This window comes from Scyliorhinus torazame, chromosome 5 (assembly GCF_047496885.1).
Source record: "Scyliorhinus torazame isolate Kashiwa2021f chromosome 5, sScyTor2.1, whole genome shotgun sequence".
In the NCBI taxonomy this organism is placed as follows: Eukaryota; Metazoa; Chordata; class Chondrichthyes; order Carcharhiniformes; family Scyliorhinidae; genus Scyliorhinus; species Scyliorhinus torazame.
The window spans coordinates 95735210-95748887 of record NC_092711.1 but is presented as its reverse complement, the minus strand read 5'-3'; the positions used below and the strand labels follow the sequence as shown (position 1 = coordinate 95748887).

Genomic DNA, 13678 nt, shown 5'->3' with positions numbered 1-13678 from the left:
TTGGGGCTCCCAGCCCTTCCACCAGTTCTTCCTCCACCCTCGGGAACCTCAACTGGCCCAAGAACTGCCTCATCCCCTCCACCCCAGCCGGGGGTTCCGAATCGTATAACTTGCTATAAATGTCCTTAAACACCTCATTCACCCCCACTGGGTCCAGGGCCGCATTCCCACCTCTGTTCTTTACTCTCCCTATCTGCCTGGCTGCCTCCCTTTTCCTCAGCTGGTGCGCTAACATTCTGTTGGCCTTTTCCCCAAACTCATACACCGCTCCCCTTGCCTTCCTCAGTTGCTCCACTGCTTTCCCTGTAGATAACAGCCCAAACCTCATCTGTAACCTCTGCCGCTCCTTCAATAACCCCCCGTCCGGGGCTTCCGCATATCTCCTATCCACCTGGAGTATCTCCCTAACCAACCTATCCCTCCCTGCTCCTTCCACCTTTTCTCTACAGGCCCGTATCAAAATTAATTCCCCTCTAACCGCTGTCTTCAGTGCTTCCCACACCGCTGCTGCCGAGACTTCCCCTGTATCATTTATTTCCAGATTGTTCTGGATGGACTTGCTCACCCGCCCACAGACCTCCTCATCTGCGAATAGTCCCACATCCAACCTCCATAACGGACGCTGCCCTCTCTCCATACTAACCCGTAGATCCACCCAATGTGTGGCTGATCCTACAGAGCAGAAGGAGGCCATTCGGCCCATCGAGTCTGCACTGATTCTCTGAAAGGACACCCTGCCTAGGCCCACACCCCTACCCTGTCCCTGTGACCCCATAGCCCCACCTAACCTACACATCCCTGGACATTAAGGGGCAATTTATCAAGGCCAATCCAAGTAACTTGTTCTTCTTTGGATTGTTGGAGGAAACCGAGCACCGGGTGGAAACCCACGCAGACACGGGGAGACAGTGCATACTCTACACAGACAGTCACCATGGCCGGAATTGAACCCGGGCCCCTGGCGCTGTGAGGCAGCAGTGCTAATCACTGTGCCACCAGAAGCATAGTTTCTTTATCAATATTACTGTTTATGAAGCTCAAGATTGAATTTGTTTTGCCAACTACTCTCTTATTATGTCTTGTCGATATACAAAATCCCTCTTCAGCTCTTTCTCTCTCCTCCCAAAGAGGCCAGTTGGGTTTTGATGACAACCCAGCAGTTTTCCTGGTCATTTGTTTCCAGTGCTGGCCCCACAAGTGACCAGATTCATTCAGCTCATTTTCACAACCTGCTTTTGTGTTTTTGTGGGTTCTCTCTCACTCCCTATTTTCTGTTTCCAATCAGTTTCACCGGGTGTTCGAAGGTGAGGCTTCCAAGTCCGGAAACTCAAACCAAGCATCACATCAGGATCTGACCGAGTCCTCTATTTATCATATCCTGAATATAAGCGGATTTTGAACATGGAAGGAAAAAGCATCGTTCACAGTGGGGAGAAACCGTACACGTGTTGTGTGTGTGGACGAGGATTCAGTCGATCATCAGGCCTCACAAGCCACAAATGTAGTCACACTGAGGAGAAACCGTGGAAATGTGGGGACTGTGGGAAAGGATTCACTTCCCCATCCAAGCTGGAAACTCATCGGCGCAGTCACACTGGGGAGAAACCATTCACCTGCTCAGAGTGTGGGAAGGGATTCACTCAGTCATCTGCTCTGTCCACACATCAACGAGTTCACTCCAGGGAGAGACCATTTACCTGCTCAGTGTGTGGGAAGGGATTTACAATTTCAGCCAACCTGCTGAGACACCAACAAGTTCACACTGATGAGAGACCATTTCAGTGTCCAGACTGCGAGAAGTGTTATAAAAGTTCTGGGGAACTGATGTGCCATCAACGTGTTCACACTGACGAGAGACCGTTTCGGTGCTCTAACTGTGGGACGGGGTTCAGACACTCATCTCAGCTCACTGTACATCAGCGAATTCACACTGGGGAGAGGCCATTCGCCTGTTTCAAGTGTAGGAAGGGATTCACTCAGTTATCTGCCCTTCAGAACCATCAGCGAATTCACACTGGGGAAAGACCGTTTACCTGCTCTCAGTGTGGAAAGGGATTCACCACTTCATACCACCTGCTGAGACACCAACGAGGCCACAAGTAACCACAGTGATTGGATTTTACTGTTACTCACATTCAGGACTGAACCATGTTCATTTGGGTCTCTTTCTCTTTATGACAAACTCCAGCCCATTTACAGGAGCTAATATTCTGCGTAAAAGTCAAATAAATTAGATTTGTGTTAGATACGCAGTGTGCTGAAATGTTTTAATATCTGACACAAGTTACTTCCTTTTGAAGTACTCTCGCTCTCCCGTCTCTTCCATCCTCACCTCCAACAAGACGTGTGAGGAGCTTGTGGAGCTTCTTTGAGACTGAGATTGAGTAAATCCGATCAGCTGCCTCTGCTGCTTCCCTCCCTTCCACGAGCCCACCGGACCAAACTGTCTCTAAATTTCATCCTTTCCCGAGCACTGAACCCACATCTTTCTCTAGTTTCTCTCCCATCTCCCCTCATGCCCTCTCAGAGCTCATCTTGTCCATGAGACCAGCTCCTGCTCCATCGACCCTATTCCCACTGAGCTACTGATCAGCCAACTACCCTGTGTCCATGGATATTGTCAACATTTCTCTCTCTTCAGGTAATGTCCCTCTGTCCTTCAAATCTGCCATCATCACCCCCTCCTCAATAAAACAAACCCTTGACCCTGCCATCCTTACAAATTACTGCCCCATCCTCAGCCTCCCTCGCCTCTCCAAACTCTTTGAACATGTTGTCACCTCCCAAATCCTTGCCCATCTTTCCCAGAACTCCCATGTTTGAATCTTTCAAACAGGTCTCTGCCCTGTCACAGTAATGAAATATGTTCATACGACCAGAAGACAAGGGTGGCAGCACTGTCGTTATCGAGAGACAATACCTTCTGGAGACAGACAGACAACTAAACAACACAAATCACAACACACAGCTACCTAGACCCATACACCCGAGACAGGAAGAAGAATTGGAGACGGACTGGAAGAACTCAAAGACTCCAGACACATTAACCAAAAACAACAGGTAGAACTAAGGAAGTTCTACCTGCTCCCTAAAATACCCAAACACATGGACAGTACGAGGGAAATAGCACCAGACAAACCCATCAGATCAAACTGAGAGAGAAAATCCGACAGAATTATAGAATTTACAGTGCAGAAGGAGGCCATTTGGGCCATCGAGCCTGCACCGACCCTTGGAAAGAGCACCCTACTTCAGTCTATGCCTCCACCCTGTCCCCGTAACCCAACTAACCTTTTTTTGGATACTGAGGGGCAATTTAGCATAACCAATCCACTTAACCTGCACATCTTTGGACGGTGGAGAAAACTGGAGCACCCAGAAGGAACACACAGACTGTGGGAACACACAGACTGTGCAAACTCCACACAGTCACCTAAGGCTGGAATTGAACCCAGGTCAGGGGATCAGGGGTTATGGGGAGAAGACAGGAGAATGGGGGTGAGAAAATATGAGCCATGATTGAATGGCGGAGCAGATTCGATGGGCCAAGTGGCCTAATTCTCCTCCTATGTCTTATGGTCTTATAGGTCGCTGGCGCTATGATGCAGCAGTGCTAACCACTGTGCCACATCTGTGGCGAGAGAAACAGAGTTAATGTTTGTTGTTGCCTGCTGTAACAGTTCTGTAGAACAGTCAATGGAATCTTAAAAAGTCCATTGAAGTGAAAAGAAGTAGAAAGAAAGTGTTAGAGGTTTGACACAGGAAGAAGGTTTAATCTGTGTGAAGCTCAATCTACATTCGCAAAGTTTGCAGTCTGATTGTCCATCCGGTCCACCAAATCTTCCCATTGGTTAACACCACTCAGACAGGAAATGAGGTTTTGGAACCCGCTCCTACGTGGCCAATGGGAAGAACTCAAAATGATGCAGAGTCTCAGTACGAAGTCTTACAACACCAGGTTAAAGTCCAACAGGTTTGTTTCGATGTCACCAGCTTTCGGAGCGCTGCTCCTTCCTCAGGTGAATGAAGAGGTCTGTTCCAGAAACACATATATAGACAAATTCAAAGATGCCACACAATGCTTGGAATGCGAGGTGATTAAATCTTTACAGATCCAGAGATGGGGTAACCCCAGGTTAAAGAGGTGTGAATTGTACCAAGCCAGGACAGTTGGTAGGATTTCGCAGGCCAGATGGTGGGGGATGAATGTAATGCGACATGAATCCCAGGTCCCGGTTGAGGCCGCACTCATGTGTGCGGAACTTGGCTATAAGTTTCTGCTCGGCGATTCTGCGTTGTCGAGAGTCTCAGTCAATGAGGTAGATCGGGATCAGCCCCGCCCCTCATTCACTCAAATTGGTTGGAGGATCAGCCACTCCCGCTACGTCCTCCAACACCGCCCCCTCTTCCTATTGGTCTGCAGCTGCCGTCAATCACACCCAGGGCATTGTGATGTGGAGCATGCGCAGTGTGGCTGCTGGACATGGATTTCGGCGCTTGTTTGTCCTGGAGAAGCGAAGTCAGCGTCAGGCGGTGGGTGGGAGGATTTGGAAACACTTTGTGGATCCGCAAACCCTTCACAATCATTGTCAGCTCCCTGGTTTGCAGCTACGGGGTTTCTCCCTCCCTCCCGGGAACAGGCCCAGGTTAATGGGCACCATCCTGCTTCAGACACTGGAGGATGGTTCACATCACAGGACAGGGGAGGGGGACAAGAAATATGTGCTCACACTTTGCACTCAAATCAATGAGGACTCTGATCTCTGGCAAGGAAGGAAACCCTGTCAGGTGGGCGGGGAGGATTCACGAACATCCGCTGGAGGCCCCAAACCCCCAATAAGACCCATTGATTTTATTATCAGTCTGCAGACAGGACCTGGCGAACTGAACCCAGGCAGAGGAGAGGGAGGGAGAAAACGGAGTGGAGGAAAGAAATGGTGCAGATGGTGAGATGGGTTTGGATTTCAGCCCAGGGAGTGTGTGGGGGACGGGGATTTACAGCTTTGGGGGAACAAGAGAGGAAAAGATGTTCCTGATAAACTAGAATTGTCTGTTCAGAATTTATATCCTGGACTGACAGTGATGACCTTTGTAAACTCTTTTTACAGGATATTGGAAGTGGAGGATTGGCCGACAGAAAACTCAAAACAAACTTCACATCGAGCTCTCACAGAATCACTCAATCCATTACAACCTCAACATCATCAAAATTTGAATGTGGAAGGTGAAATGTTTGTCTGTTCTGTCTCTGGGAAAAGATTTCAAGCATCAGTGACTGGAAAAGCGGCGAGACGCACATAACACCCGGGTGTGAGTGTTCCTGTGAAGTGACTGTGGAAAGAGCTTTAACCAGGTACGCAGTCTGAAAAAACATCACCATTCACAGTGGGGAGAAACTGTACACGTGTCTGTGTGTCTTCGAAGCTTCAACTGATCTCCAACCTGGAGAGACACACGGACACGAGTACCATGGAGAAACCATGGAAATGTGAAGATTGTGGTAAAGTATTCAATTATCCATCCTTGCTGGAAAACCACCGACGCATTCACACTGGAGAGAAACCATTTACTTGCTCTGTGTGTGGAAAGGGATTTACTCAGTTATCCTGCTTCCAGTCACACCAACAAACCCACACCGAAGAGAGGCCGTTCAGCTGCACCTCCTGTGGAAAGAGGTTCAGGTCTTCATCCAACCTCACTGCTCACCAGCGAGTTCACACTGGGGAGAGACCATTCAGCTGCTCTGTATGTGGGAAGGGATTCACTCGGTCCTCCCATCTGCTGGAACACCAGCAAACACACAGCGAGGAGAGGCCGTTCAGCTGCACCACTTGTGGAAAGAGGTTCAGGTCTTCACCCAATCTCATTGCACATCAACGGGTTCACTCTGGGAAGAAACCATTCACCTGCTCTGTGTGTGGTAAGGAATACACTCCCCCATCGAACCTGCTGATACACCAGCGAACTCACACAGGGGAGAGGCCATTCACCTGTTCCGACTGTGGGAAGGGATTCACCAAGTCCTTTAACCTAGTGATACACCAACGCACTCACACTGGGGAAAGGCCGTTCACCTGCTTAGTGTGTGGGAAGGGATTCACTCAGCCATCTAACCTGCTGACACACCAGCGAATTCATAAGTAACTGCAGGGGTTGGATTCATTAGTTTCGCTGGTGTTAATCACACCTGGGATTGTTAGTCTGATAGTATTTGGTTTGCTCCTGCTGATGTTAACAAATCGTATAAATGGCTGGCATTTAAATACCTTCAGACATGTCACTGATCTTTGGGGCTGTGATGTCCCTTTTTGAAAGCATCGTCTGTGATGTTTTCCTTTGGTTCAAGAACGCCTCCACCTGGAAGTTCACCTCCAAGTCACTCACCACCTCCACTTGGAATTATATCGACATTCCTTCACTGCAGCTGGATCAAAACCTTGGAATTCCCTTCCTAACATGGTTGGACTGCAGCGGCTCAGGAAGGCAGCTCACCCCCATCTTTTCAAGGGCAATTAGGGATGGACAATAAATGCTGACCGAGCCAGCGACACCCACATCCCATGAAGAATTTTTTCTTAAGAATCACCAAGAACTCATTCACAAAATTATGAACTTTCAGTTCAATACTAAATTGATATTTCACAGAGTCTCTTGTCAACTCTACATGGCCGCCCATTGCCATCTGTACCGGCAGCCTGGTCACAGAACTCGAATCACTTCACTCCGCTGTGTTGGTAGTTTTCAAATCAATGGTTTTAACGTAACCCAACTATTTTCAGGTTAATTCACTTCAGAGTCATTGTCATGAAAGGTTAAAATGCCATTTTGTACACGAGTAGATGTCAGGCCAAATATAAATCAGCAGACCATTAAGTTAACCAATTATTGTTTGACACTTTGGCTAATTAGAGATTAGAAAAATTGAGCTGAGGGGATAAAACTAATGTTTTGATGAACCATTTTGTTAACATGTTACCACATTTTGGGATTATTACTTCATGTCTTTCGTCTGCTCAACTGAGGAAAGTTGTAAGAAGTCTGTTTAATTGTTAAAGATAAACTTCTCTGTCAATTACTGTTCATTCAACTTTGTTTTTTATCTTTCAACTTGTAACCCTTTAAAAAAAAAAATTTAGCGTACGGAATTATTTTTTTCCAATTAAGGGGCAATTTACTGTGGCCAATTCACCTACCCTGCACAGATTTTTGGATTGTGGGGGTGAGACCCACACAGACACGGGGAGAATGTGCAAACTCCAGACGGACAGTGACCCGGGGCCGGGATCGAACCCGGGTCCTCGGCGTCATGAGGCAGCAGTGCTAACCACTGTGCCATCATGCTGCCCCCAACGTGTTACCTTTTAATGGTTTAAAAATATTTTGAATTTACCATTTAAAGTGATCATTCTGTCAGATAGTTAAATCTTGTATAACCTGATTTAATTGAAAGTTGGGGATTTATTGCAAACAATCTGTACCCATAAGTCAACTTCAAAATGTAAATGTTACCTGGATTTGGTGTCTCGGCGTAAGCCGCACCTGGATTTGGTGTCTCGGCGTAAGTGGGCCCTGGATTTGGTGTCTCGGTGTAAGTGGTCCCTGGATTTGGTGTCTCGGCGTAAGTGGGCCCTGGATTTGGTGTCTCGGTGTAAGTGGTCCCTGGATTTGGTGTCTCGGCGTAAGTGGTCCCTGGATTTGGTGTCTCGGTGTACGTGGCCCTTGGATTTGGTGTCTCAGTGTAAATGGACCCTGGATTTGCTGTCTCAGTGTGAGTGGTCCCTGGATTTGCTGTGTCAGAGTAAGTGATGTCTGGCTTTGGGGTCCCAGTACAAGTGGGCCCAGCTCTGCTTCCAACCCAGTCTCTCATCTTTCATTAATTTCAATTGAATGGAAACTGACTGCAGGAACCTGTCAACATTTGAAAGAAATTTACAAATGATTTGAGAATTTCTGACAGTTGGGATTTTTCTCTGTTCTGTCCATTCGAGGTGTTTGATAACAGACTTTCTCCTGTGAATATCCAGCTGGAGCTTTGGGCCCTGATCTCTTTCCTTGTTCATCTTGTTGACTTTAACCATTGAATCTTGTGGTTCAGAGACCAGAGAATCAAACTCCCAACAGCAGATTGTCTGTTACTGACTTTATTAACAGTTCTGCAATAATACAGAGAGAGTAGAGTTACTTGTTCTGGGAAACAGAGATAATAGAGATTCAGAGCTCCCATTTCTCAGCTCTGATCTAACAAGCTGCAGCACACTGGTGATACTTATATTTAACTTTTTCACTACATTTGTGATCTGACCCTTTCAAACCCTCACCAGAAGGATATCTTTGTTCTGAGTGTGAGTACAAGGCTGTGTTTCTGTCACACACACAGATACCATTTCCTTGGTTCACATTTCCACACAGAGACCAGCTCTTTACACATCCCCTTCCACCCAACTGCAGCAATATGAGCAAGGATGTGAGGCACAAAAATATTCACCCACATTTCAGAACAGCAAAGGTTCCACTGGAACAGAAATTCAGTCATTTTCTATTACAGGCAAAATACAGAGCAGTACAGGAGCACACTGACAGTGGAACACAATCTCATCAGTCTGCAGACTCCTGTTAAATACAGAGCAGTACAGGAGCATACTGACACTGTAACACAGTCTCAATAGTCTGCAGACTCCTGTTAAATACAGAGCAGTACAGGAGCACACTGACAGTGTAACACAGTCTCATCAGTCTGCAGACTCCTGTTAAATACAGAGCAGTACAGGAGCACACTGACAGTGCAACAGAGTCTCATCAGTTTGCAGGCTCCTGTTAAATACAGAGCAGTACAGGAGCACACTGACAGTGTAACACAGTCTCATCAGTCTGCAGGCTCCTGTTAAATACAGAGCAGTACAGGAGCACACTGACAGTGCAACACAGTCTCAACAGTCTGCAGACTCCTGTTAAATACAGAGCAGTACAGGAGCACACTGACAGTGTAACACAGTCTCATCAGTCTGCAGGCTCCTGTTAAATACAGAGCAGTACAGGAGCACACTGACAGTGTAACACAGTCTCATGAGCGGCATGGTAGCACAGTGGTTAGCACTGCTGCTTCACAACGTCAGTGTCCCAGGTTTGATTCCCGGCTTGGGTCACTGTCTGTGCGGAATCTGCACGTTCTCCCCGTGTCTGTGTGGGCTTCCTCCGGGTGCACTTGCTTCCTCCCACAAGTCCCGAAAGACATGCTGTTCGGTGAATTGGACATTCTGAATTCTCGCTCAGTGTACCTGAGCAGGTGCCGGAATGTGGCGACTCAGGGCTTTTCACAGTAACTTCATTGCAGTGTTAATGTAAGCCTACTTGTGACAATAATAAAGATTATGATTATCATCAGTCTGCAAGATATGGAGAGCTGGGAATTGTCCACAAGAGTGACTGAAGCTGTGAGATCTGAAATAATGTAGGATTAGAAAAGAGAAAAGTGCCCAAAAATGAAGCAGTCCGCAACAGGACATCAATTAATCTCCTCTTACACTGGAGAAAAATGGAACATAACACTGTGTATTTGCTCAACAGCTGACCAAGCTGACATTCATCTAGAATTAAAAAGAAATAGATTTAAAGTACCCAACTCATTTTTTTCCAATTAAGGGTAATTTAGCGTGGCCAGTCCACCTACCCTGCACATCTTTGGTTGTGGGGGTGAGCCCCATGCAGACAGAGAGAGAATGTCTTCATCTAAAATTTCAATAACCTCCAAGATGGGGCTGGAGTTTACTATCAGCAGAAACAAACAATAAAAGTGATGAACAGCAGAATCCCACCCCTGCAATCACATGTAAACTCACTGCTCTCACAATAGGTGCTGTGACTGAGTGAACCCTTTTCACACACAGAGGTGACCAGCCTCTCCCCAACGCAAGTGCGTTGGTGTGTCTGCACCTCACTTGTACTTCTCACATTCATAACAAGAGGTCATTTATCAATGTGAACACGTTGATGTGCAGCGAGGGTGCTTAACCGAGTCAATCCCTTCCCACACATAGAGCAGGTGAATGGCCTCTCCCCAGTGTGAACCCGCTGGTGCCTCAGCAGGGTGGATGACTGAATGAATCTCCTCCCACACACAGAGCAGGTGAATGGCCTTTTTCCAGTGTGAGTCTGCTGGTGCCTGATCAGGGTGGATGACTGAGTGAATCCTTTCCCACACATGGGGCAGGTGAACGGCATCTCTCCAGTGTGAGTGTGTTGGTGTTGCATCAGGTTATTTCTGCTTTTGAAGCTCTTCCCACAGTCAGAACATTCTAAAGGTCTCTTATTGGAGTGAGCACGCTGGTGTGACTGCAGGTGTTGTGACTGAATGAAATCTTTTCCAGACACGGAGCAGGTGAACGGCCTCACCCGTGTGACTGGGTCGATGAGTTTCGAGATGGGATGGGTAATTGAATCCCTTCCCACAATCCCCACATTTCTCCATGGTGCCGGTGTCCTTTTGCCTCTCCAAGTTCGATGATCAGTTGAAGCCTTGTCCATACACACACCACGTGTATGGTTTCTCCTCCCTGTGAATGGTGTGATTTATGTTCAAGCTGTGTAACTGGTTAAAGCTTTTTCCACAGTCAGTTCACAGAATCACTCACACCCGGGTGTGTGTGTGTGTGGGTCTCGGTGCTTTTTCAGTCACATTGATGTTTGAAATCTTTTCCCAGACAGAAGTCAAACATTTCTCCTTCCACATGCAAAGGCCAATGAGATTCAGGTCCTGATAATCGAGTGACTTTGTTGAATCTTGATGTGATGCTTAGTTTGAATTTCCCGTCTGTAAATCATCCCCTTCGAATATCCTGTAAATGGTGATTACCAAAGTCAAAGACGTAAATCCCCGTCCCGCACACTCTCCCTCCTCCCTGGGCTGAAATCCAAACCTATCTGCACCATTTTGTTCCTCCACTCCCAGTTTTCTCCCTCCCTCTCCTCTGCCTGGGTTCAGTTCTCCAGCTCCTGTCTGCAGTCTGACAATAAAATCAATGGGTCTCATGGTGGAGGGGGGGGGGGGGGGGGAGGGGGGTTGGGGTCTCCTCTTATCCACCCGAGTCCAGAGCAAGAGCCCGCACTGCGTGTGTTCCAGCTCACAATGCCCGAGCTGCGATTGACGGCATCTCTAGACCTAGAAGAAGCAGCAGTGGGGCTGGAGGACCGAGCAGGAGCAGCTGGTCCTCCAACCAATCAGAGTGAATGAGGGGCGGGGCTGAGCCCGGATCTCCCTCATTGGCTGAAACTGCATCATGTTGAAAACTGATTTGTCTCAAACTCCAGGAGAAAAGTGAACCTTTCTGTCTGTGTTGGGAGACATCACTCACTCCCTCCAGCCTGCTCCACCATCGAATAAGAACCTGGCTGATCTGACTGTAACACCCACTACACATGCAGTGAGCGGGACTGCCCTGGAGCTCAATTATACTCAAATTCTGATAATGTTCAGGTTCTGATGAACAGAGTGACTCTGTTAGAACTTGATGTGATCTTTGATTTGAGTTTTCTGTGTAAATCCAGCCATCCCACCCCCTGTAAAAGGAGTTTGCAGAATCCATCCCTGTCAGTCCAGGAGAGAAATTCACAATATTCTCTCCTCCTGCTGACAGAGAGCACCGCGCATGCGCCCTTAACCCGGGCCTCTCACTCCAGATGCGGTCCCGCCGCCTCCGCCGCACAGATACAAACCCGGCACCGGCAGCTTCTTATTCCGGTGTCAGGGCCACATCGGGGACTCAAGGCCCCTCCCCGTCCACCTCTCAGCTCCGTCTCTCCCTCCATTCCGCCATTTCCCTCACCGCCTGTGGATCTGACAAACAAGCGTCTGTCCCTGGACACCGCCTGCACTGCGCATGCTCAACGTCACAATGCCCGGGGAGTGATTGACGGCAGGGCCAGGCCAATAGGAAGAAGGGGCAGGGCCGGAGGACCGAGCAGCAGCGGCTGGTCCTCCCACCAATCGGAGTGAAAGGGGGGCTGGGGGCTCAGCACTGACTGAAGCATGCGCCGTACGAGCCCCAGAGCTGGAAAAGGCGGTCCAGTTGAGGTCATGATGTGGAGATGCCGGCATTGCACTGGGGTGGGCACAGTAAGAAGTCTTACACCAGGTTAAAGTCCAACATGTTTGTATTGAGGCCACAAAGAGTGAGAAGTGAATCGGGGGGGGGGGGGGGGGGGCGGGGATTGTGAACAAAGCAGGAGGTTGGGAGCCAGGGATGAGATGGTGGTGGAGTGGGAATGTCCCTGGGTGGGTATTACTGAGTCCCCTAGGGTAATGGTCTGAGGAGCTAGTGGAATATTCCCGGTTACCAAACAACTACATTCAATTCATAAAACAGTGAAAACTCAAATCAGTAATGGTGACCATGCAGCTATCACTGGTTGTGTTTAAACTGATCTGGTTCACTAATGGCCTTTAAGAAATCTGCCAACCCGACCTGGTCTGACCTACATGTGACTCCAGAGCCACAGCAGTAAATCTGCCCTCTGAAATAGACCAGTAAGCCATTCAGTTCAAGAGCAATTCGGGATCGGCAACAAATAAGGGGACAGCATAGCAGCATTGTGGATAGCACAATTACTGCACAGCTCCAGGGTCCCAGTTTTGATTCCGGCTTGGGTCACTGTCTGTGTGGAGTCTGCACATCCTCCCGGTGTCTGCGTGGGTTTCCTCCCACAGTCCAAAGATGTGCAGGTTAGATGGATTGGCCATGCTAAAATTGTCCTTAGTGTCAAAAATTGTCCTTCGTGTTGGGTGGGTTTACTGGGTTATAGGGATAGGGTGGAGACGTGGACCTTGAGTAGGGTCTCTTTCCAAGAGCTGGTGCAGACTCGATGGGCCGAATGGCCTCCATCTGCACTGTAAATTCTATGAAAGATAGTGGATTCACCAGGGATTGCCACAGGAATTGTCATTTATGGGAGAGAATTCCAAATGTGACCCAGATTTTGTGTCAACAAGTGTTTCCTCATTTCACACTGAGTTGTGTGACCTGGCTACAACTTTTAGGCAATGTCCCAAGTCCTTACTCCCCAGTCAGCAGAAATCACTCCTCTGTCTTTGATTAAATCATGCTGTAATTTACTAAACACCAGGATGTGGAGATACCGGCGTTGCACTGGGGTGGGCACAGTGAGAAGTCTTACAACACCAGGTTCAAGTCCAACAGATTTGTTTCGAATCACGAGCATTCAGAGCATAGTTCCTTCCTCAGCTGTGCTCCAAAAGCTAGTCATTCTAAATAAACCTGTTGGACTTTAACCTGGTGTTGTAAGACTGCTTACTGTGCCCACCCCAGTGCAACGCCGGCATCTCCACATTTCATAGAATTTACAGTGCCATTCGGCCCATCGAGTCTGCACCGGCTCTTGGAAAGAGCACCCTACCCAAGGTCCACACCTCCACCCTATCCCCATAATCCAGTAACCCCACCCAACATCATGGCCTCAAGATGAGACAAACAAGCGTCTGTCCCTGGGCATGAGCCGCACTGCATATGCTCCACATCACAATGCCCGGCGAGTGATTGACGGTAGCTTTGCACCAATAGGAAGAGGAGGCGGGACTGCAGGACCGAATGACAGCAGCTGGTCCTCCACCCAATTGGAGTGAATGAGGGGCGTGGCTGCTCTCAGATCTCCCTCATTGGCTGAGACT

At 48.3% G+C, this 13678-nt stretch overlaps 2 protein-coding genes and 1 long non-coding RNA gene across 3 annotated transcripts in view; 2 read left to right on the top strand and 1 right to left on the bottom strand.

Annotated features, from left to right (window-relative positions):
• LOC140417805 (uncharacterized) overlaps nt 1-7080 on the top strand; it is a 35541-nt gene extending 28461 nt beyond the window's left edge. The window contains exons 3-4 of the mRNA XM_072501260.1: nt 1310-2100; nt 5350-7080. Of these exons, the coding sequence (XP_072357361.1) occupies nt 1310-2100; nt 5350-6144 (1586 nt within the window). The 3' untranslated portion in view covers nt 6145-7080. The remainder of the gene's footprint in view (nt 1-1309; nt 2101-5349) is intronic.
• LOC140419035 (uncharacterized) overlaps nt 1-13678 on the top strand; it is a 529091-nt gene that overhangs the window by 238200 nt on the left and 277213 nt on the right. The window lies entirely within an intron of this gene.
• LOC140419023 (uncharacterized) lies at nt 8126-12099 on the bottom strand. The gene is made up of 2 exons (XR_011945486.1): nt 11710-12099; nt 8126-10832 (listed from the first exon to the last, which is right to left on the bottom strand). It is a non-coding gene; the product is annotated as an uncharacterized lncRNA (long non-coding RNA).